General features: G+C 45.1%; 1 protein-coding gene across 1 annotated transcript in view; it reads left to right on the top strand.

Moving 5' to 3' along the window:
* PROK1 (prokineticin 1) overlaps nucleotides 1-22347 on the top strand; it is a 134073-nt gene that overhangs the window by 99955 nt on the left and 11771 nt on the right. The window contains exon 2 of the mRNA XM_075333712.1: nucleotides 12401-12526. Within this exon, the coding sequence (XP_075189827.1) occupies nucleotides 12401-12526 (126 nt within the window). The remainder of the gene's footprint in view (nucleotides 1-12400; nucleotides 12527-22347) is intronic.

The following is a 22347-nucleotide window of genomic DNA, read 5'->3' as shown; positions in this document are numbered from 1 at the left end:
TTCAAGAGCGGTGTACTGCTGCGGTCCCCAAGAATTTGGGACAGGACGTGCGAGCGACTAGATGTGGCCCTTTGTTGTGGCGAAATTAGAGCTTGCCCACGACCTCGGCCTCTGCCTGCACCACCATCACGTCCACTTCCTTGTTCCTTGCCAATGCCCTTGCGCATTTTGCAATGCTGTGCACTGCTGACGTGTATATTCACTACTTGTGCGTTATATCAAAGTTTCTGGAAATTGCACACAAGTGCACCTGTACGCTGCCACCGACAGGCACACACGTGCGGTTTTTAAATGCAAGCACGGACGCACTAAGAACCTAACACAGGTTTTAGGAGCAAAAATTAAGAACTCTGACACTATCAGCCACTGCTGACTGACGTGTATTATACACTACACTTGTGCGTTATATAATAGTTTGGTAAAAAAAACGCACACCAGTGCACCTGTACGCTGCCACCAACAGGCACACACGTGCGGTTTTAAAAACCAAGCACGGACGCAATAATAACCTAACACAGGTTTTAGGAGCAAAAATTAAGAACTCTGACACTATCAGCCACTGCTGACTGACGTGTATTATACACTACACTTGTGCGTTATATAATAGTTTGGTAAAAACGCACACCAGTGCACCTGTACGCTGCCACCAACAGGCACACACGTGCGGTTTTAAAAACCAAGCACGGACGCAATAATAACCTAACACAGGTTTTAGGAGCAAAAATTAAGAACTCTGACACTATCAGCCACTGCTGACTGACGTGTATTATACACTACACTTGTGCGTTATATAATAGTTTGGTAAAAACGCACACCAGTGCACCTGTACGCTGCCACCAACAGGCACACACGTGCGGTTTTAAAAACCAAGCACGGACGCAATAATAACCTAACACAGGTTTTAGGAGCAAAAATTAAGAACTCTGACACTATCAGCCACTGCTGACTGACGTGTATTATACACTACACTTGTGCGTTATATAATAGTTTGGTAAAAACGCACACCAGTGCACCTGTACGCTGCCACCAACAGGCACACACGTGCGGTTTTAAAAACCAAGCACGGACGCAATAATAACCTAACACAGGTTTTAGGAGCAAAAATTAAGAACTCTGACACTATCAGCCACTGCTGACTGACGTGTATTATACACTACACTTGTGCGTTATATAATAGTTTGGTAAAAAAAACGCACACCAGTGCACCTGTACGCTGCCACCAACAGGCACACACGTGCGGTTTTAAAAACCAAGCACGGACGCAATAATAACCTAACACAGGTTTTAGGAGCAAAAATTAAGAACTCTGACACTATCAGCCACTGCTGACTGACGTGTATTATACACTACACTTGTGCGTTATATAATAGTTTGGTAAAAACGCACACCAGTGCACCTGTACGCTGCCACCAACAGGCACACACGTGCGGTTTTAAAAACCAAGCACGGACGCAATAATAACCTAACACAGGTTTTAGGAGCAAAAATTAAGAACTCTGACACTATCAGCCACTGCTGACTGACGTGTATTATACACTACACTTGTGCGTTATATAATAGTTTGGTAAAAACGCACACCAGTGCACCTGTACGCTGCCACCAACAGGCACACACGTGCGGTTTTAAAAACCAAGCACGGACGCAATAATAACCTAACACAGGTTTTAGGAGCAAAAATTAAGAACTCTGACACTATCAGCCACTGCTGACTGACGTGTATTATACACTACACTTGTGCGTTATATAATAGTTTGGTAAAAAAAACGCACACCAGTGCACCTGTACGCTGCCACCAACAGGCACACACGTGCGGTTTTAAAAACCAAGCACGGACGCAATAATAACCTAACACAGGTTTTAGGAGCAAAAATTAAGAACTCTGACACTATCAGCCACTGCTGACTGACGTGTATTATACACTACACTTGTGCGTTATATAATAGTTTGGTAAAAACGCACACCAGTGCACCTGTACGCTGCCACCAACAGGCACACACGTGCGGTTTTAAAAACCAAGCACGGACGCAATAATAACCTAACACAGGTTTTAGGAGCAAAAATTAAGAACTCTGACACTATCAGCCACTGCTGACTGACGTGTATTATACACTACACTTGTGCGTTATATAATAGTTTGGTAAAAACGCACACCAGTGCACCTGTACGCTGCCACCAACAGGCACACACGTGCGGTTTTAAAAACCAAGCACGGACGCAATAATAACCTAACACAGGTTTTAGGAGCAAAAATTAAGAACTCTGACACTATCAGCCACTGCTGACTGACGTGTATTATACACTACACTTGTGCGTTATATAATAGTTTGGTAAAAACGCACACCAGTGCACCTGTACGCTGCCACCAACAGGCACACACGTGCGGTTTTAAAAACCAAGCACGGACGCAATAATAACCTAACACAGGTTTTAGGAGCAAAAATTAAGAACTCTGACACTATCAGCCACTGCTGACTGACGTGTATTATACACTACACTTGTGCGTTATATAATAGTTTGGTAAAAACGCACACCAGTGCACCTGTACGCTGCCACCAACAGGCACACACGTGCGGTTTTAAAAACCAAGCACGGACGCAATAATAACCTAACACAGGTTTTAGGAGCAAAAATTAAGAACTCTGACACTATCAGCCACTGCTGACTGACGTGTATTATACACTACACTTGTGCGTTATATAATAGTTTGGTAAAAACGCACACCAGTGCACCTGTACGCTGCCACCAACAGGCACACACGTGCGGTTTTAAAAACCAAGCACGGACGCAATAATAACCTAACACAGGTTTTAGGAGCAAAAATTAAGAACTCTGACACTATCAGCCACTGCTGACTGACGTGTATTATACACTACACTTGTGCGTTATATAATAGTTTGGTAAAAACGCACACCAGTGCACCTGTACGCTGCCACCAACAGGCACACACGTGCGGTTTTAAAAACCAAGCACGGACGCAATAATAACCTAACAGGTTTTTTTGGGGAGCGACAATTACAGTACAGACAAGTCAGACACTATCTGGACTGTTTTACACTGTGTACACCAGCCCCAGATATGAAGGCTGGTATACGGTCACCACTACCCTGCCTGCCTGCCTGCCTGTATACTGCTACAATAGTCCTGACAAGGACTCTTTTGGTCACTAGCCTGTATTCAGACCTGGCTATACCCTGCCTGTATATAGCAACAATAGTCCTGAGAAGGACTCTGCTACTGTACGCCGACCTGGCTATACCCTGCCTGCCTGTATACAACTAGAATAGTCCTGAGAAGGACTTTTGGTCACACTGTTTGCAGCCCTGCAACTGAAAAAGCTATAAAGGGCCGCAAAGCTTTCCCTGAATCAGTGACACTCTCCCTACACTCACTGTCAGAATAGCTGTGAGCAGAGCACAGCGCGCCGGCCTATATAAAGGCTCGGTGACGCTGTGCAGGCCGGCCAATCACTGCAATTCCACAACTAACAGGGCTGTGGCATTGCAGTGGTCTGCCAGCCAATCCCTGCATGAGGGCTGGCTCTCAAAAGAGCGCCAACATGCAGAAATGAAGACCACGAGTAAAGCACGAGTATCGCGAGATTACTCGGTCCCCGCCGAGCAGCCCGAGTACAGTGATACTCGTGCGAGTACCGAGTAGTGACAAGCATGCTCGCTCATCACTAGTCAACACATGTTCAGACAGGTTAACAACATTATTGGCAGAAGGAGAGAGAGAGGGTGACAAATATTCTAATTCTTCCATGAGACAAATTTTCTCTTGTGACCTCTTCCCCTTGTGCCTCTTCCTGCCCCCCCTACGGATGCGTTTCCTAAAGGGGCAGGATTTGGCCCAACTTGAGGGGTCACCGTTCTAGAGGGGCCTGGAACCACATCCTCAGAGCCACTGGACTCCGATTCAGTGGTCCAGTACCCTCTTTCCTGGTTACCCAATTTTTTGTTTTTTATATAAGGTTTTCTTTTATAATTTTTAGTGCGATCTTTTGTCCAACAGAAAATTTGTCCCATTTCGTAATCTTTTTTATCTCTCATAAACTTTTCTCTTTTTTTAATTTTAATCTCTGTCTGAGTGTCAATCAATTTTTTGTCCAAATTCTGTATGAATGTTAACCATACACCCTCAGTGACACGTGAACGAGTGTCTTTTTTCAAAACGTCCAGCTGTATGTTCAGAGCTGAATATTCCTCCTCATTTTTCTTCAAGACCAGCTGTAGCAGCCTCATGGAACAATCATGCTGAATGCTCTCCCATTCTTTAGTAAAGTTTTTATCATCTTGAAAATGGGACAATGTTTTTATCACTCGGAGGCCCCTAGGGACCCTGCCGCAATCAACATAAGACTGTAACGACTTTATAGTCCAAAATAGACGCACCTCTCTGTCAGAGAGGGAATATATCTTATTTTCGAGTGTTTTAATGCCAAGTACCTCAGTGTCCTTTTTTAGATTGCATTCCTCGAAAAAGGAAGCCGCATCGATCCTCCCCGCCTGTACACCTGGAACGTCCACAGAACTTGCGCTTTCATTGTCCATCAGTTCCATCGTGGCCACCGCAAATGTGATAATTTCCACAGGTAAAGGTTCTCCTAGGCTAATAGAACACATTCGCACAGCACATGAAGGTAATCCCAACATCTTGCGCTTTGCAGGACTAGTCCAGGTTTCCCTGCCTCCACAAGGGGGCGATCTCCATAAGTTATTGCTACGTAAAGAAGCAAGTATGATAATAAAATTTGGAGCGCAGGGAAACCTGGGTTTGAATGACCGTAACGACCTAGCGGTATTCTTATAATACCGGCTTGCATAAAACTGATTTTTTGCAAATTATTTTCGAGTGATGGATTCATTTTGGATCTTTTGATAAATGAGTGGTTATGTCATTAAAAAGAATAATATGAACATAATGGGTTATGTATTGATATGACATTGATAAATGCCTCTGTACCTTTCAGGTGAATTTTTTCCTTTTTTTTTTCCCCTGTTTTCATGTTTGTTTTTGAAATGTGTGTCACATTGATTGTATGACCATGTTTTAAATGGGATGTGTTGTCTGCACTTATGTTAATCACTATCATGTGTGCATTCCTCTGTTTTTAATGTGCGGTGATGTGGCCTGGATGCACTCCCCTTTATAAGGTGCGTGCGGCCATTCCCCGACGTGGACCCGTAGAAGTCTGGCTTACAGACGAAACGGCCGTCGTCCTTTGGAGGGACTCGCATCCTAGTCACCTCCCGCATTTTTATCTGCACCGATGAAAAGAACGCTTGAATAAAAAAGAAATTGTTTGGCATAGCAGCTGTTTGCGGTCGATTTTTTTCATCTTCCTGTTGTTGGATCTCCTAGCTGCTCAATACCGACCAGCACGCTGCGCCTGCAAACCAGCGCTACATGGCAGTCATCAGCACGTGAGCCACTGAACTTGGAGGTAATCTGAGGGTAGGCGGTGCAGGACTTGTTCACTTGTTGCTACAGTATATTTGGATTCTTTTCTGGAGTCTTTTTTGCACGCTGTTGCCGGGCTCAGTACCAAAGTTCGCAAGAGACTGTGTGTTTTATCACATTTGCGGTGGCCACGATGGAACTGATGGACAATGAAAGCGCAAGTTCTGTGGACGTTCCAGGTGTACAGGCGGGGAGGATCGATGCGGCTTCCTTTTTCGAGGAATGCAATCTAAAAAAGGACACTGAGGTACTTGGCATTAAAACACTCGAAAATAAGATATATTCCCTCTCTGACAGAGAGGTGCGTCTATTTTGGACTATAAAGTCGTTACAGTCTTATGTTGATTGCGGCAGGGTCCCTAGGGGCCTCCGAGTGATAAAAACATTGTCCCATTTTCAAGATGATAAAAACTTTACTAAAGAATGGGAGAGCATTCAGCATGATTGTTCCATGAGGCTGCTACAGCTGGTCTTGAAGAAAAATGAGGAGGAATATTCAGCTCTGAACATACAGCTGGACGTTTTGAAAAAAGACACTCGTTCACGTGTCACTGAGGGTGTATGGTTAACATTCATACAGAATTTGGACAAAAAATTGATTGACACTCAGACAGAGATTAAAATTAAAAAAAGAGAAAAGTTTATGAGAGATAAAAAAGATTACGAAATGGGACAAATTTTCTGTTGGACAAAAGATCGCACTAAAAATTATAAAAGAAAACCTTATATAAAAAACAAAAAATTGGGTAACCAGGAAAGAGGGTACTGGACCACTGAATTGGTTGGGCCAAATCCTGCCCCTTTAGGAAACGCATCCGTAGGGGGGGCAGGAAGAGGCACAAGGGGAAGAGGTCACAAGAGAAAATTTGTCTCATGGAAGAATTAGAATATTTGTCACCCTCTCTCTCTCCTTCTGCCAATAATGTTGTTAACCTGTCTGAACATGTGTTGACCGATGATATGGTAGCCGTCCTATCTAGAGGTTTAAATTTTTGCGTGCCAGAAGAGTTTGATTTTTCTGAATTCAGAATTGATTTATATAAAGCCACAAGGAAAATGCACTTGCATAAGTTTTTTCACCAGACGTCGACCACTTCGACTATAGTCCCTGAGGGTCACCAACCTTGCACAACTGAGGGGTGCGATTGGGATATCACGGGGGCTTTTGACTCCACTGTAACCCAGGCCGCTGGTTTGCTGTTGAGTCTGAATGACCCCGAGGGCGAAAAGCCTTTTGACCCAGGTGGTGACACTAATGAATGTGGTAGATTCACTAAGGGGGTGAAATCTAATTTTTTCCCCCCGGTGGCCCATGGTAATTTAATTGATGTGTTTCAGGAAGCAGTTGTCAAGGATGTGGAGGCATTGCTATATCCCAAAATGGATAATAATCTTAATGAGGGAGAAGCGGCAGCGGTAAAAATAATGCGCACGTGGAATGACACAGTATTCCGCCAAGCGGATAAAGGCGGTAATATTGTGTTGTTAACGCGCACCGCTTATATTAAAGAATGCTTAAGGCATCTGCAGGATCGTGATACATACACTCCCTTACAATCTAACCCCATTACTGAGTATAAGAAGCAATTAACACGCTTATTGGGGAGATATGTAACACTCGGTTTTCTCACTAGCACTCAGGTCGAAAAATTAATTCCAGAATTTCCCACAAAACCCCATTGGTATGCTATACCTAAGATACACAAAGATAGTGTCAACCCCCCTGGCCGCCCGATAGTGGCTGGCATCGGTTCGTTAACTGAGCCGTTGTCCCACTATCTTGATTGGTTATTGAGGCCTCTGATGGAAAGAATCCCTTCCTATGTGAAGGATAGTAACGATTTTATATCTTTGTTGAGAGGTTTTGATTGGCAGGAGGGGTTTAATCTTGTGTCCATCGATGTGGAAAGCCTGTATACACGGATACCCCAGAACCTGGGTGTACAGGCAGTGAGGGAGACAGTGGCTCGCAGTGGAAAAACGCAGTTGTATTGCGATTTTGTAGGTGAAGCTTTGAATTTTGTGCTTTCAAAAAACGCATTCATGTTCCTGGATAAATGGTACGTCCAGTGCGGGGGTACTGCAATGGGTACCCCCGTATCGTGCGCTATGGCTAATATTTTTTTGGGTTTTTTTGAGAGCGTATACGTTTTCGTTAGCACAAACCCATTTCTCAAGCACGTGAAGTTGTTCCTCAGATATGTGGACGACATATTCATGGTGTGGGATGGTACAGAGGAGGAGTTCACAGGTTTTGTCACCTACCTTAATAGTACAAACACCATGAATATGTCGTTTACATCATGTTTTGGAGGCAACGTTATAACATTTTTGGATATAGAGGTAGAAGTGAAAGAAGGGTTAATATTGACAAGGATGTATAGGAAACCAACTGCCTCTAACTCGTTACTGCACTTTCAGAGTGCCCACCCCACTCATACTAAAGTAGCTTTACCCTACTCTCAGTTTTTGAGACTAAGGAGGATCAATAATGTAAAAGAGATTTTTGAAGAACAAGCTGGGGATTTAAGATCAAGGTTATTGGCACGGGGTTACCCTAGTACATTAATTGATTCTGCGTATGAGAAGGCGTGTTCTGAGAGTTCTGAAAATCTATGGGTCAGCCAATCTTCTGGTATTGGAAAATTGTCACATAGTCAGGCAAAGGCAAAAAAGGTGAGAAAAACGAACAATGCCGTAAATAGGTTTATGTTCAGTTTTAGGTTTGGCCCCTTAGATGGAGTAATAAAAAAAGCCATAAAAAAGAATTGGCATATCCTTGCCAACGACCCGGATCTAAAGAGTATGACAGATGCAGGACCCCTAGTCTCTTATAGACGGTGTAATAATTTGAGAGATCTGCTGGTGAAAAACAGGGTGACCTGTCAGTCCACATGGCTCGAGAAATGTTCGCCCGTTGGGAATTTTCGCTGCGGTCACTGCAAGTTTTGCGCCTTACATCTCACTGGTACATCTCTTCAAATTGGTTCCTTTTCTCACCAGGTCAGGCAGTTTATTTCCTGCAAGACGAAGTATGTGGTTTATGTGATTGTATGCCCCTGTGGAAGATTTTATATAGGGAAGACAATAAGGTGCATGTACATACGCTTTAGGGAGCACTATAAATCGATTTCCACAGGTAAAGGTTCTCCTAGGCTAATAGAACACATTCGCACAGCACATGACGGTAATCCCAACATCTTGCGCTTTGCAGGACTAGTCCAGGTTTCCCTGCCTCCACAAGGGGGCGATCTCCATAAGTTATTGCTACGTAAAGAAGCAAGTATGATAATAAAATTTGGAGCGCAGGGAAACCTGGGTTTGAATGACCGTAACGACCTAGCGGTATTCTTATAATACCGGCTTGCATAAAACTGATTTTTTGCAAATTATTTTCGAGTGATGGATTCATTTTGGATCTTTTGATAAATGAGTGGTTATGTCATTAAAAAGAATAATATGAACATAATGGGTTATGTATTGATATGACATTGATAACTGCCTCTGTACCTTTCAGGTGAATTTTTTCCTTTTTTTTTCCCCTGTTTTCATGTTTGTTTTTGAAATGTGTGTCACATTGATTGTATGACCATGTTTTAAATGGGATGTGTTGTCTGCACTTATGTTAATCACTATCATGTGTGCATTCCTCTGTTTTTAATGTGCGGTGATGTGGCCTGGATGCACTCCCCTTTATAAGGTGCGTGCGGCCATTCCCCGACGTGGACCCGTAGAAGTCTGGCTTACAGACGAAACGGCCGTCGTCCTTTGGAGGGACTCGCATCCTAGTCACCTCCCGCATTTTTATCTGTCCTGGAGGCAGGACCCGAGCAGCGTCCCCTCCTCCGCCCGCGACAACTATAGCTGAACTAGAGCAGATGTAGAAAGGAGTAATCAAGGTTATTAAGGGAATGGGTGGATTACAACCTAGACAGGTTATTAAACTTGGGGTTATTCATCTTGGAAAAACAAGGGCTTTGTGGCTTATTACAATGTACAAATATATGAGGGCACAGTACAGAGATGATGTTTTTACACCAACACCTGCGGTCATTTAAAATCATGATCACAGATGCAGATTCTTTAATGTAAGAGCAGTGAGACTATGGAGCTCTCTGCCACTTAACCCCTTCACACCCGGGCGTTTTTCCGGGGGGTTTTCCCCTCTCTTTCTTCCGAGAGCCGTAACTTTTTTATTTTTCTGTCAATCTTGCAATATAAGGGTTTGTTTTTTGCGGGACAATCTGTACCTTTAAATGAAACCATAAACGTTAACTTTTTTTTGCTGTTTTCCAGCACATATATGATAAAGTGTGGAAAAACTACAAAAAAAGTGCAATCCCACAATAGTTTTGGGGATATTTTATTCACCATGTTCACTATATGGTAAAACTGATGTGTTGTTGTGATGTCTCAGGTCGGTGTGAGTTTGTAGACACAAAACATGTATTGTATTTTATCTAAGGGGTTAAAAAAATTCACAAAGTTGCCCAAAAACAGTGGCGCACTTTTTGCGCCATTTCCCGAAACCCGTAGCATTCTCATTTTTCGGGATCTATGTCTCAGTGACAGCTTATTTTTTCCGTCTTGAGCTGACATTTTTAATGGTTCAATTTTTGTGCAGATGCTACGTTTTGATCGCCTGTTATTGCATTGTGCTCAAAATTTGCAGAGACCAATAAACGTAATTTTGGTGTTTGGAATTTTTCTGCCGCTACCCATTTACCAATCAGATTAATTGATTTTATATTTTCAGACATCGGGCGTTTCTGAACGCAGCCATACCAAATATGTGTATATTTTTTCATTTTTTAACCCCTTAATTTTAGGGGTTTTATTTTTTTAAAATTTTTTAAAACTTTTTTTAACTTTTTTTTAAATTTTACTAGGTTCCCTAGGGGACTATAACGATCAGCAATCTGATTGCTCATTCATTTCTCCAGATCACAGCTACACAGCTGAGATCTGGAGAAAAGCTGCTTTACTCTCACACAAGGCAGTCTGCTGATAGTGAGAGAAAGTGACTCATGATAGCTACAGGAGTCATCACATGATCCTGTGCTACCATGGCAACCACCGGAAGTCACATGATCACGTCACGTGACTTCCGATGGCGCTGGGTAAGTTATGCTTACGGCGGCGCACTGATAGAACTCTCGCGAGATGTAAGGGGTTAATAGGCACGGGTGGAGTGGTGGTTGTGGTATATAGGTGGACGCGTAGGAAGAATTCAGACAACACAGTGGCTGCGGTTTAACTTGTGCTTTACTCACTGGTTTGGAGTTGTTGCTACCCGGTTCATGCTGGTCATTACAAATCCGGTATTCCCTTTGTTCCAGTGCCAGTGTAGTGAACTGATTAGCATTACTTCCATGCACCCTGTAGTAGTTGGTGGGTCCCCGTGGCTTGGAGCATTTTTTGGGGTCCCCTCCTGTTGTTTCAGTCTTAGCCTTTACGGCAGGCAGCTTGAACCTCTCTTGGATCGGACCTCTGTCACCATTCCCAGGTTCCCTCACTGCTGCTGTGCCCCAGAGACTAACATCGGTAAGATCCTTGATGGTCCCCTCACCAGGCAGATTGTTATCAGGTAAGCCTAAAGCGTCTTCCTGAACTAGAGCTCTGTACCTCGTCAGTGCTCTGTCTAGTGAGTACTTGCTCCATACTCTCCCTGGCAACCATACTCCTTTTTACTCAGTAGTCACTTCATACTTTCCGTCAGCACGTCAATTTCTGTCTGTCCGCCTTTTCACTACCGAACTGACAAGATGCCTGTCGTCCATCCACTTAACTGTCTACCCCCTCCTCCTCCCAGGTTTCTGACTAGTGAATTGGATGCGTCCCAAGGTGTAGACCCCACAACTTGTAGCACAACTTCTCCCCATCATGGCAGTATCCTATATGTGGGCACTAAGCAGGGCATGGAAGGGAAACAAACATTTTTTTTTTATTTTTTATGCTCAAATTCATCTGGAATAGAATGCAGATGCCATATTACACTTGCAGCGTTCCTGCGGTGCCAAACAGACACCTCCAGGTAACCCCACTTTGGAACCTAAACCCTTCAAGGACTTTATGGTGTAATGAGTATTTTTCACATGCTCCACAGAATTAGAAAATTGAGACATAAAAGTTACTTTTTTTTCTGTTTAAATATTACTTGAGCCTAAAATTTTTCATTATTATAGCCTGTGCAAAAAAAGAAATCATGCCTTTATGACAAACCATTCAAAAATATCATTACTTATGTAAGCAGCAACAGGTTCTGAAAACGATGAAGCCATTGCTTCTCGAAAAGCCATGCAAAAATTATAACTTTTGTGGAACACTTTTAGGTTAGCACCTGCTCCTGCCACCGGCACCAATATCAGCTGGTCGGCGGGGATGTTGGGTGCGGGGACCCAGCCGATCAGACATTGATTACTCTCCTAAGGATAGGTCATCATCTATGTTTAATTAATGGACAAGCTCTAATTATAAATCCAGTGAAATGTTGTCTCATTTACAAAGTATAGAATTATACTTTCAGAAGGGTTGTCTGATTTCGACAAACCTTATCTTTATGCCCTTTCAAGGTATATTTATAGAATAAACACCCCATTTGAAGTATCACACAACTTTTGAAAATAATGGACATATTGATTTTAACAAGAATTTTAACACAGGTACTAAACTATACAGATAGAGCAGTTCACTGTTCATAATGAACAAGGACTTTAGGAATAGTTAGTCTTTCAGCAGATTTGAAGGATGATTCAAAGAAATAGTAATTAGATGAGATTCTACTTTTGAATGTGTGGAGAAGTGTAAAGTAGAATAATATATTTCTATTTTTGTTACGTCTGAGTTGTGATTGGTTTGTTTTCTAATTAGCTTATTTAATGCAACTAAGTGGTTTCTAAAAAACAAATGAAAAAAAGACTATCTTTTTGAAATCTCTTAGGCCTGTGAAAAAGATCTACAATGCGGAGTTGGATCTTGCTGTGCAATCAGTCTGTGGTTACGTGGGCTAAGAATGTGCACTCCAATGGGACAGGAAGGAGAAGAATGTCATCCATTCAGTCACAAGGTATTGTATCCTATCCCAACTAATAAAACTGCATATTTAAATATTTTTTAATTCACTGAAAATACAAAACAGTCAAGTTTTCTTCAGTGTAGCAATGTGGGAGTAAAATCGTAACACATTCCTCCCCCTCACCCTGTCTCCCCTATTGTGTCCGTAAATACATTCCTCCCCCTCACTCTCTCCCCCCTATTGTGTCCGTGTATACATTTCTCCTCTCTCACCCTCTCTCCCCCTATTGTGTCCATATATACATACCTCCTTTCTCCCCCTCTCTCCCCCTGTTGTGTCCGTATATACACTCCTCACCCTCTCTCCCCCTATTTTGTCCATACATACTCTTCCCCCTCTCTTCCCCTATTGTGTCCATACAGTGCTGGCCAAAAGTATTGGCACCCCTGCAATTCTGTTAGATAATACTCAGTTTCTTCTTGAAAATGATTGCAATCACAATTTCTTTGGTATTAACTTCATTTATTTTGCTTGCAATGAAAAAACACAAAAGAGAATGAAACAAAAATGAAATCATTGATCATTTCACACAAAACTCCAAAAATGGGCAAGACAAAAGTATTGGCACCCTTAGCCTAATACTTGGTTGCACAACTTTTAAGCGGGCTTTACACGCTACGATATTGCTTGCAATTGCTAACGATATCGTACGCAAAGGCATCCGCCCCCGTCGTGCATGCGATTTCGTGTGATCGCTGCCGCAGCGAACATTATCGCTACGGCAGCGTCACGCGCACTTACCTGGTCGGCGACGTCGCTGTGACTGCCGAACAATCCCTCCCTCAAGGGGGAGGGACGTTCAGCATCACAGCGACGTCACTAAGCGGCCGGCCAATCAAAACGGAGGGGCGGAGATGAGGCGGGACGTAACATCCCGCCCACCTCCTTCCTTCCACATTGCGGCCGGCGGCAGGTAAGGAGACGTTCCTCACTCCTGCGGTGTCAAACACAGCGATGTGTGCTGTCGCAGGAGTGACGAACCACATCGATAATCAACCATTACCGATTTTTGGTTTTGGGATGACCTCTCCATGGTGAACGATTTTCACCATTTTTGAGGTCGCTTAAGGTCGCTGGTAAGTGTCACACGCTGCTATATCGTTAATGACGCCGGATGTGCATCACTAACAACGTGACCCCGATGATAAAACATTAACGATACCGTAGCGTGTAAAGCCCCCTTTAGCCAAAATAAGTGCGAACAACCGCTTCCGGTAACCATCAATGAGTTTCCTACAATGCTCTCCTGGAATTTTAGACCATTCTTCTTTGGCAAACTGCTCCAGGTCCCTGAGATTTGAAGGGTGCCTTCTCCAAACTGCTATTTTGAGATCTCTCCACAGGTGTTCTATGGGATTCAGGTCTGGACTCATTGCTGGCCACTTTAGTAATCTCCAGTGCTTTCTCTCAAACCATTTTCTAGTGCTTTTTGAAGTGTGTTTTGGGTCATTGTCCTGCTGGAAGACCCATGACCTCTGAGGGAGATCCAGCTTTCTCACAATGGGCCCTACATTATGCTGCAAAATTTGTTGGTAGTCTTCAGACTTCATAATGCCATGCACACGGTCATAGTGCTAGAAAATGCACGTGATGCACACGGTCAAGCAGTCCAGTGCCAGAGGCAGCAAAGCAACCCCAAAACATCAGGGAACCTCCACCATGTTTGGCTGTAGGGACCATGTTCTTTTCTTTAAATGCCTCTTTTTTTTCCTGTCAACTCTATGTTGATGGCTTTTCCCAAAAAGCTCTACTTTTGTCTCATCTGACCAGAGGACATTCTTCCAAAACGTTTTAGGCTTTCTCAGGTAAGTTTTGGCAAACTCCAGCCTGGCTTTTTTATGTCTCGGGGTAAGAAGTGGGGTCTTCCTGGGTATCCTACCATACAGTCCCTTTTCATTCAGACGCCAACGGATAGTACGGGTTGACACTGTTGTATCCTCGGACTACAGGGCAGCTTGAACTTGTTTGGATGTTAGTCGAGGTTCTTTATCCACCATCCGCACAATCTTGCGTTGAAATCTCTCATTAATTTTTCTTTTCCTTCCACATCTAGGGAGGTTAGCCACAGTGCTATGGGCTTTAAACTTCTTAATGACACTGCCCACCGTAGACACAGGAACTTTCAGGTCTTTGGAGATGGACTTGTAGCCTTGAGATTGCTCATGCTTCCTCACAATTTGGATTCTCAAGTCCTCAGAGAGTTCTTTGGTCTTCTTTCTTTTCTCCATGCTCAATGTGGTACACACAAGGACACAGGACAGAGGTTGAGTCAACTTTAATCCATGTCAACTGGCTGCAAGTGTGATTTAGTTATTGCCAACACCTGTTAGGTGCCACAGGTAAGTTACAGGTGCTGTTAATTACACAAATTAGAGAAGCATCACATGATTTTTCAAACAGTGCCAATACTTTTGTCCACCCCCTTTTTTATGCTTGGTGTGGAATTATATCCAATTTGGCTTTATGACAATTTTTTTTATTTTTTTTCATTGAAGACAAATTAAATGAAGATAATAATACCAAAGAATTTGTGATTGCAAGCAATTTTCAAGAAGAAACAGTATTATTTGACAGAATTGCAGGGGTGCCAATACTTTTGGCCACCACTGTATATACACTCCCCCCCACCCTCTGTCCCCCATCGTGTCTGTATATACACTCCTCTCCCTCACCCTCTCTCCCCTATTGTGTCCGTATATACACTCCAGTCTCTTCACCCTCTGTCCCCCATTGTGTCTGTATATGCACTCCTTCCCCCTCACCTTCTCTCCCCCTCTTGTGTCTGTATATACATTCCTCCTCCCTCACCCACTCTCCCCTTATTGTTTCCGTATATACATTCCTCACCACTCTCTCCCCCTATTGTGTCCGTATATACACACCTCCCCCTCATCCTCTCTCCCCCTATCGTGTCCGTATATACACTCCTCCCCCTCTGTCCCCCTATTATGTCCGTATATACACTCCTACCCCCACACCCTCTTTTCCCCATTGTGTCAGTATATGCACTCCTCCCCCCTCCCCCTCTCTCCCTCAATCATGTCCGTATATACATTCCTCCCCTCTCACCCTATTGTGTCTGTATATACACTCCTCCCCCCTCACCCTCTCTCCCCCTGTTGTGTCCGTATATACAGTCCTCCCTCTTCACCCTTCCACTTGCTATTGTGTCCGTATATACATTCCTCACTCTCACCATCTCTTCCCCTATTATGTCCATATATACATTCCTCTTCCCTCCCACTATTGTGTACGTATATACACTCCTTCCTCCCCTCACCCTCACTTGTTCTTCTTCACTATCTTACCAACAGTGATATCTGCTGCCTCTGTGGTGCCAGTGAGTGACGTAAGTAGGGTGCTCAGCTGACCTGATCACATTGCAGATGTCGCCCTGACCCGGAAGTGTCGGTGGTCAGGGCTTTAATTGTACTCACATCTGAAAGACACAAGTACAATTGATCTTAGAGAGTTGGTGTGCTGCACTTTTTCTGACTCCAGTTGTCAGCTTGACAACTGTCTCTAAAGCGGGCTTTACACGCTACGATATCGTTAATGAATTATCGTCGGGGTCACGGTGTTTGTGACGCACATCCAGCGATATCAAAAAGAAGAATGTGCACCGCACTGCTTACCTATATTGGAGGTAGTGTAGTATTCCCGTACCAGACACAATTCAGTGTGATTTTTCCTTGGTCATATCCTTGGCTTTTCGGGTGTCACAATAAACCTTTATTCTGATCCTGATGGGTCCACAGGTCTCCTACCGAGGTGCTATTGCCCAGTTTAAGCAAATATATCCATGGAACAAAGGAAGACGGGCAGCACTCTCCGGTATTCTGGGACTATTTTATTTTTCAATGCTGACAGGTGATACAGACATGAGGGAATGGAGGGAGGGGAGCACGAGGACGACGGTACCGTTTCGCACCTCTAGGGGTGCTTTCACGGGTCCATACTGGTATGGACCCGTGAAAGCACCCCTAGAGGTGCGAAACGGTACCGTCGTCCTCGTGCTCCCCTCCCTCCATTCCCTCATGTCTGTATCACCTGTCAGCATTGAAAAATAAAATAGTCCCAGAATACCGGAGAGTGCTGCCCATCTTCCTTTGTTACATCCAGCGATATCATTAACATTAACGATATCGCAGTGTGTGACACTTATGAGCAACCTTAAACGATCGCAAAAGCAGTCAAAATCATTTGCCGCGGAGAAGTCGTCCTGAAACAAAAAATTGTTTTCTGCTTATTAGCGATGTTGTTCCTCGTTCCTGCGGCAGCACACATCGCTGTGTGTGACACCGCAGGAGCAACGAACATCTCCTTACCTGCGTCCACCGGCAATGCGGAAGGAATGAGGTGGGCGGGATGTTACGTCCCGCTCATCTCCGCCCCTTCTCTTCTATTGGACGCCTGCCATATGACGTCGCTGTGATGCCGCACAAACCGTCCCCTTAGAAAGGAGGCGGTTCGCCAGCCAGAGCGACGTCGCAGGGAAGTTAAGTCCGTGTGACGGGGTTAAGCGAGGTTGTGCGCCACGGGCAGCGATTTGCTCATGTCGCACAGCCAACGGGGGCCGGTACGTTCGCTTGCGATCTCGCTAGCGAGATCGCAGCATGTAAAGCCCGCCTAAAGATGGCTGGCTCCTACTATAGGGGGTGGCAAAACACAGTCGCCGGGGAGACACTTTGGAATGTATATATAATACATTTTATCAGATACATACAGAGGCATGCACAAGTTTTGACACCCTTGGTCAAAATTACTGTTATTGTAAACAGTTAAAAAAGTTGATGATGAAATGATCTCAAAAAGGCATCAAGATAAAGATGACACATTTCCTTTGTATTTTAGGCAAAAAAAAAAAATATTCATCTTTTATATTTTTAAATAATAAAAAAGGAAAATGGTCAGATGCAAAAATTTGGGCATCCTGCATGTTTAGTACCTAGTAGCACTCACTTTTGCTTGTAAATGCTTTCTGAAGCTAGCCAAGAGTCTTTCATTTCATTTTCAGCCATTATGCCTTGGAAAAGTCTTCAAGTTCTGTGAGATTCCTGGGTCGTCTTGCATGCACTTCTCTTCTGAGGTCTAGCCATAGATTTTCAGTGATGTTCAGATCAGGGGACTGTGAGGGTCATTGTAAAACCTTCAGATTCATTGAAAATCTGTGGCTAGACCTCAAAAGAGCAGTGCATGCAAGAAGACCCAGGAATCTCACAGAACTGGAAGACTTTCCCAAAGAAGAATGAGTGAAAATCCCTCAAACAAATATAGCGCCCCTGAAGCCATCAGGGTGCTACAAGGTTCTGCATCCCCACAAGAATGCAGGGCTTACCCCCTAAGGCCCCTGAAGACCAGTGCCGGTAACATACAAAAACTCCAGGTAATCCCAGTTTTCCCCAACAATCCCCCATACCATGCTGCAAAGCTAGGATCAGACCAATGGATGGCCGCCTAGAGGTGGAGCCAGTCCAGTCCACTAGTTGACCAAGTGGGAGGGGCAAACAGTGGACAGTGAGACAGTAGTAGGAGAGGAGTGAAGGTGTACGTGAGGAGACGTACTGACACGGGGTTGACGGTGACCTAGTGCCCAGGAGAGTGGTTGCCGGTGGAGTACGGTGGAGTACTCCCGGAACTACACACCGACGGGGTACAGGACCCTAGCACAGGAAAGAGCTCCAAACCGACCTGTTAACACCTGCACAGCGAGGGGACCATCAAGGACCTCGCTGACCCTAAGAATCCAAAGACACAGTAGCAAAGAGAGAACCGGGGACAGGACCAGAGACTCCAACTCCACAGGGTTCACGCTACCGTCAGGCGAACAGAAGTGGACAAACCACCGGACGGGGACCCCCAGTTGCTCTACGCCATGGGGACCCATTTACCAGAGACAGGTGCAGGGGAAGAAGGTACCAGAGTACTGAACTGGCACTGGGACGAAGGGGACCTGGAGGTGAAACCAGCCGGCCTCGGGTAACCAGTTACCACCAACAAGCAGTGAGTAAAAGACCAGCTGCACTAAACTTCTCTGTGGACTACCTTCTTCCGACGCCCATCACATCACCCATCCACTGGGGCCCGACCCTGCTTACGGAGGGCCTACCATCCAGGCTGCAATTAACACCAGCCCCAGTAGTTACATTCTGCAGTGGCGGCTCCACCTATTTAGCCGCAAAACCGCAAGTGGTGTCACGTATAAACACTAATCTAATCTCCTGTAAATACACCCCCATTACAAAAAAGGCCTAGGGCACGGAACCAGGCAATGGACACCACAGTGACAACCCCAAGATATACACTGCCCGGGACCGAGTACCCCATATCCCTGGGCATGACAACCCTTTTTCCTGGCATCACGAATAGGATTGAACTGGACCCGGTCAAACCGGGTGACGTGTGCCTTAAAGACTGTGCTTTATGGACTATACTTTATTACTTGAAAAATTGCCGCCATTTTGCTGTGAAAAATAACTGCACCACAGCAGACCAAAAGGCGCGAAAAGAAACCCCACCCACGACTCCTGTAAGCGCGGGCGGAAGGGGGCAGTGACCTGACCCAGAAGTTCCCAAGGTGCTCGAGTTCCATGAGAAAGTGGTGAGAAACACCACGGGGGAACGGAAAATGCAGGCGCCTGATAGCGGGAATTCAGCGGGATCAGCTGCAGTAGATCAAGGGGCAGCACCCGGAGCCGGAGCGGTAGTACCAATCATGCCAATCACCCTGCCGTATTTCCCCAGAGCGGTGTTGCTGCCCAATATAATGGCAAACTGGACGTCTTACCCGGGTTTAAAAAGAAAATATGCACCGTGTTGGACATGTATGCAATGACCGGTAAGCAGCGAGCGTCTGTTGTGCTGGGACAGTTAACGGGTGCAGCAGAACTGGAAGTAGAAACCTGGTCAGATGTGGATCAGGAATCTGTGCCCACCATCTTTGAAAAGTTAAAGATTGCTTTTGAAACCCGCACAGAAGCAGTGCTGCAGATGGGATTTTATAACTGCGGGCAGCAGATAGCATCAGAGACTATGCGTTAAGATTGCAAGCCGCCCTACGGACTTTGAAACACATAGATCCCATCAATGACCTGGCAGGAAACAAAATGATAGTTGAACAATTCCTGTAGGGGTCACAATCCATAGAGGACCGCAAACAACTGAGCCTGTGGGTTCTAAAACACCCAAACTTGGAGTTTGATGTTTTAAAAGACCGAGCCATAAAAGCCCTGCAATCCCCTGCAACCACAGACTCTGTCTCCCAGTCCTGGAAAACCAGTACCTCGCCTGTGCGGATGGAATCCCCTTCCTCATCCATGGCAACAGCTAATGAGCAGGCCGCGCCCCCTGGCGCTCCAACTGACTTGTGTTCCCAGGTACAGCAGCTGAGCAAGGACGTTGCTATGATCTTGAAAGTGATGCAGATCCAGCCGGAATCCAAGCCATTGGAAAAGATTAAATTAGCCAACTGCCCCAAGGATGTTCCCTAGATGCGAGGTAGTAGAATCCCATTGTCCAGAGAGAGTTGCAGCAACCACTACGACTAATCTGGACGACCTATCTGCTGTCGTTGCAACAATGCCGGCCATTTTGCACGCAGGTGTCCTTTAAACTGGCAAACCCTTTGGCCAAGGGCCAACCCCCAGGATTAAGAGAACACGGCCCAGCTGACTGGCGAGACTGGTATGTAGAAGGACGGCCGATTCTGTCCATCACCCTGGACGGGATTCCCACTTTAGCATTGCTGGATACCGGCTCCCAGGTAACCACCATACCATATGTACTGTACAAAAGGTTTTGGTCAGATGCTGAACTTATCCATCCCGACTCGAGCCTCACTATTTATGCTGTGAATGGACTACCAGTAACTCAATTTGGGTTTAAGAAAGTAACCATAAAAGTGGGGAGGGTAGAGTTAAAAGACCAAGGCTTAATTGTGGTAGAAACTGATGTAAATGATAGAAATCCACAGGTGATTCTAGGTACCAATGTAATTGAAAACTGTTTAGGAGAAGTAGTGTTTTTACTCCAACAGATTGCTGAAACTACAGGTGCTGGGCAACAGAGGGTCCTGCAGAGAGAAATCCGGGCCCTCCTGCAAAAACAACAGGTAAACCTGTCTGGTGGAGAAATTGGTAATGTACGGGTAATAGACCCTGGTCCCATTGTGATACCCCCCAGAAGTGAAATGATGATCTGGTGTCAGGTGGCCATAGGCTTAAAGGGGCAGGATTACCAGGCGGTAGTGGAGCCCATCTATTCAGAAAATTGAGCCACGGTCCTGACAGCCAGGGGAGTGGTTGATGTCCGCCGGGGAAGAGTACTCGTGCGAGTGTTAAATTGTGGGGAGGAGGAAACCAAATTGCCCAGGTACGCCACCATTGCCAAATTGTTCATATTAGCAGATGACTCCATCCAGACAGTGAAATCCCTGGTCCCACCAGAGCCAGCGGAGGTTGACAACCCCCAAAAACAGTTAGAGGATTGGTGTCAGGAATTACAGTACATGTAGGCATTGATTCCACGCCTACACACCAGAAACACGGGGTTTACAGGGTAGTGCAGGAATATGAACAAGTCTTTAGTAAACACCCACTAGACTTTGGGAGAATCAAAGGGGTACACCATCCCATACCCACAGGGAGTCACCTTTCCATTAAAGAAATGTACAGACCTATACCACACAAACATTATCAGTGTGCCAAAGAAATGCTAAGGAACATGAAGGAGGCTGGGGTTATCAAAGACAGTTGTCTCTGCGAAAGCGAAAAGAGAAAGCCCCTTGGCAGCTTCATTGGTTCTAGTAAAGAAGAAGGATGGCCCAATGAGGATGTGCATGGACTATAGGCAGATCAACCAGATAACATACAAAGACGCCTATCCACTACCTCGTACAGAAGAATCCCTGGCTGCATTGAAGGCTGCTAACTACTTTTCCACCTTAGATCTCACCAGTGGCTATTGGCAAGTCTCTGTTGCAGATGAGGACCAGGAGAAAACTGCATTTGCCACCCTGATGGGATTGTGTGAGTTTAACAGCATGCCCTTTGGACTCTGCAACGCACCTGGAACGTTTCAAAGGTTGATGGAATGTTGTCTGGGACACCGCAACTTCGAGACAGTACTGCTCTACCTGGATGATGTGATTGTCTATACTCGAAGACCTACGAGGACCATCTGGAACATCTGGCTGAGTTATTCGAGGCACTATCCAGGTATGGAATGAAGTTGAAACCATCAAAGTGTTACCTGTTGAAACCCAGGGTCCAATACCTTGGACACATTGTCAGTGCAGAAGGAGTGGCGCCAGACCCAGAAAAGGTTACCGCCATCAAGAACTGGCCAAGACCAACCACTGTCAAGGAAGTCCGTCAGTTCCTGGGCCTAGTAGGATACTACAGGAGATTGATCAAGGGCTACACAAAGATGGCAGTGCCTTTACAAGAACTCCTGGTAGGCCAGACCAAAAAGGGGAAAACGTCTGGTCCTCCATTTGAATGGGGTGAGGGAGAAGAAAACTCCTTCTAACAGATGAAGTTGGCCCTGACTGGTGACGAGATTCTGGCATATCCTGACTACAATCTACCCTTTGTGCTGTAGACTGATGCCAGCAATGTGAGAGTGGGAGCTGTGTTGTCCCAGGTGCAGAACGGTAAAGAGAGAGTGATTGCCTACGCAAGCAGGAAGCTTCATTCTACGGAGAGGAACCCTGAGAATTACAGTTCCTTTAAGTTGGACTTCCTGGCATTGGTCTGGGCTGTCACTCAGCAGTTCAAACATTACTTGGCAGCCGCGAAGTTCACGGATACCAA

This window comes from Anomaloglossus baeobatrachus, chromosome 2 (assembly GCF_048569485.1).
Source record: "Anomaloglossus baeobatrachus isolate aAnoBae1 chromosome 2, aAnoBae1.hap1, whole genome shotgun sequence".
Lineage (NCBI taxonomy): Eukaryota > Metazoa > Chordata > Amphibia > Anura > Aromobatidae > Anomaloglossus > Anomaloglossus baeobatrachus.
The sequence above is the reverse complement of the archived record's forward strand: the minus strand, read 5'-3'. Positions and strand labels throughout refer to the sequence as shown.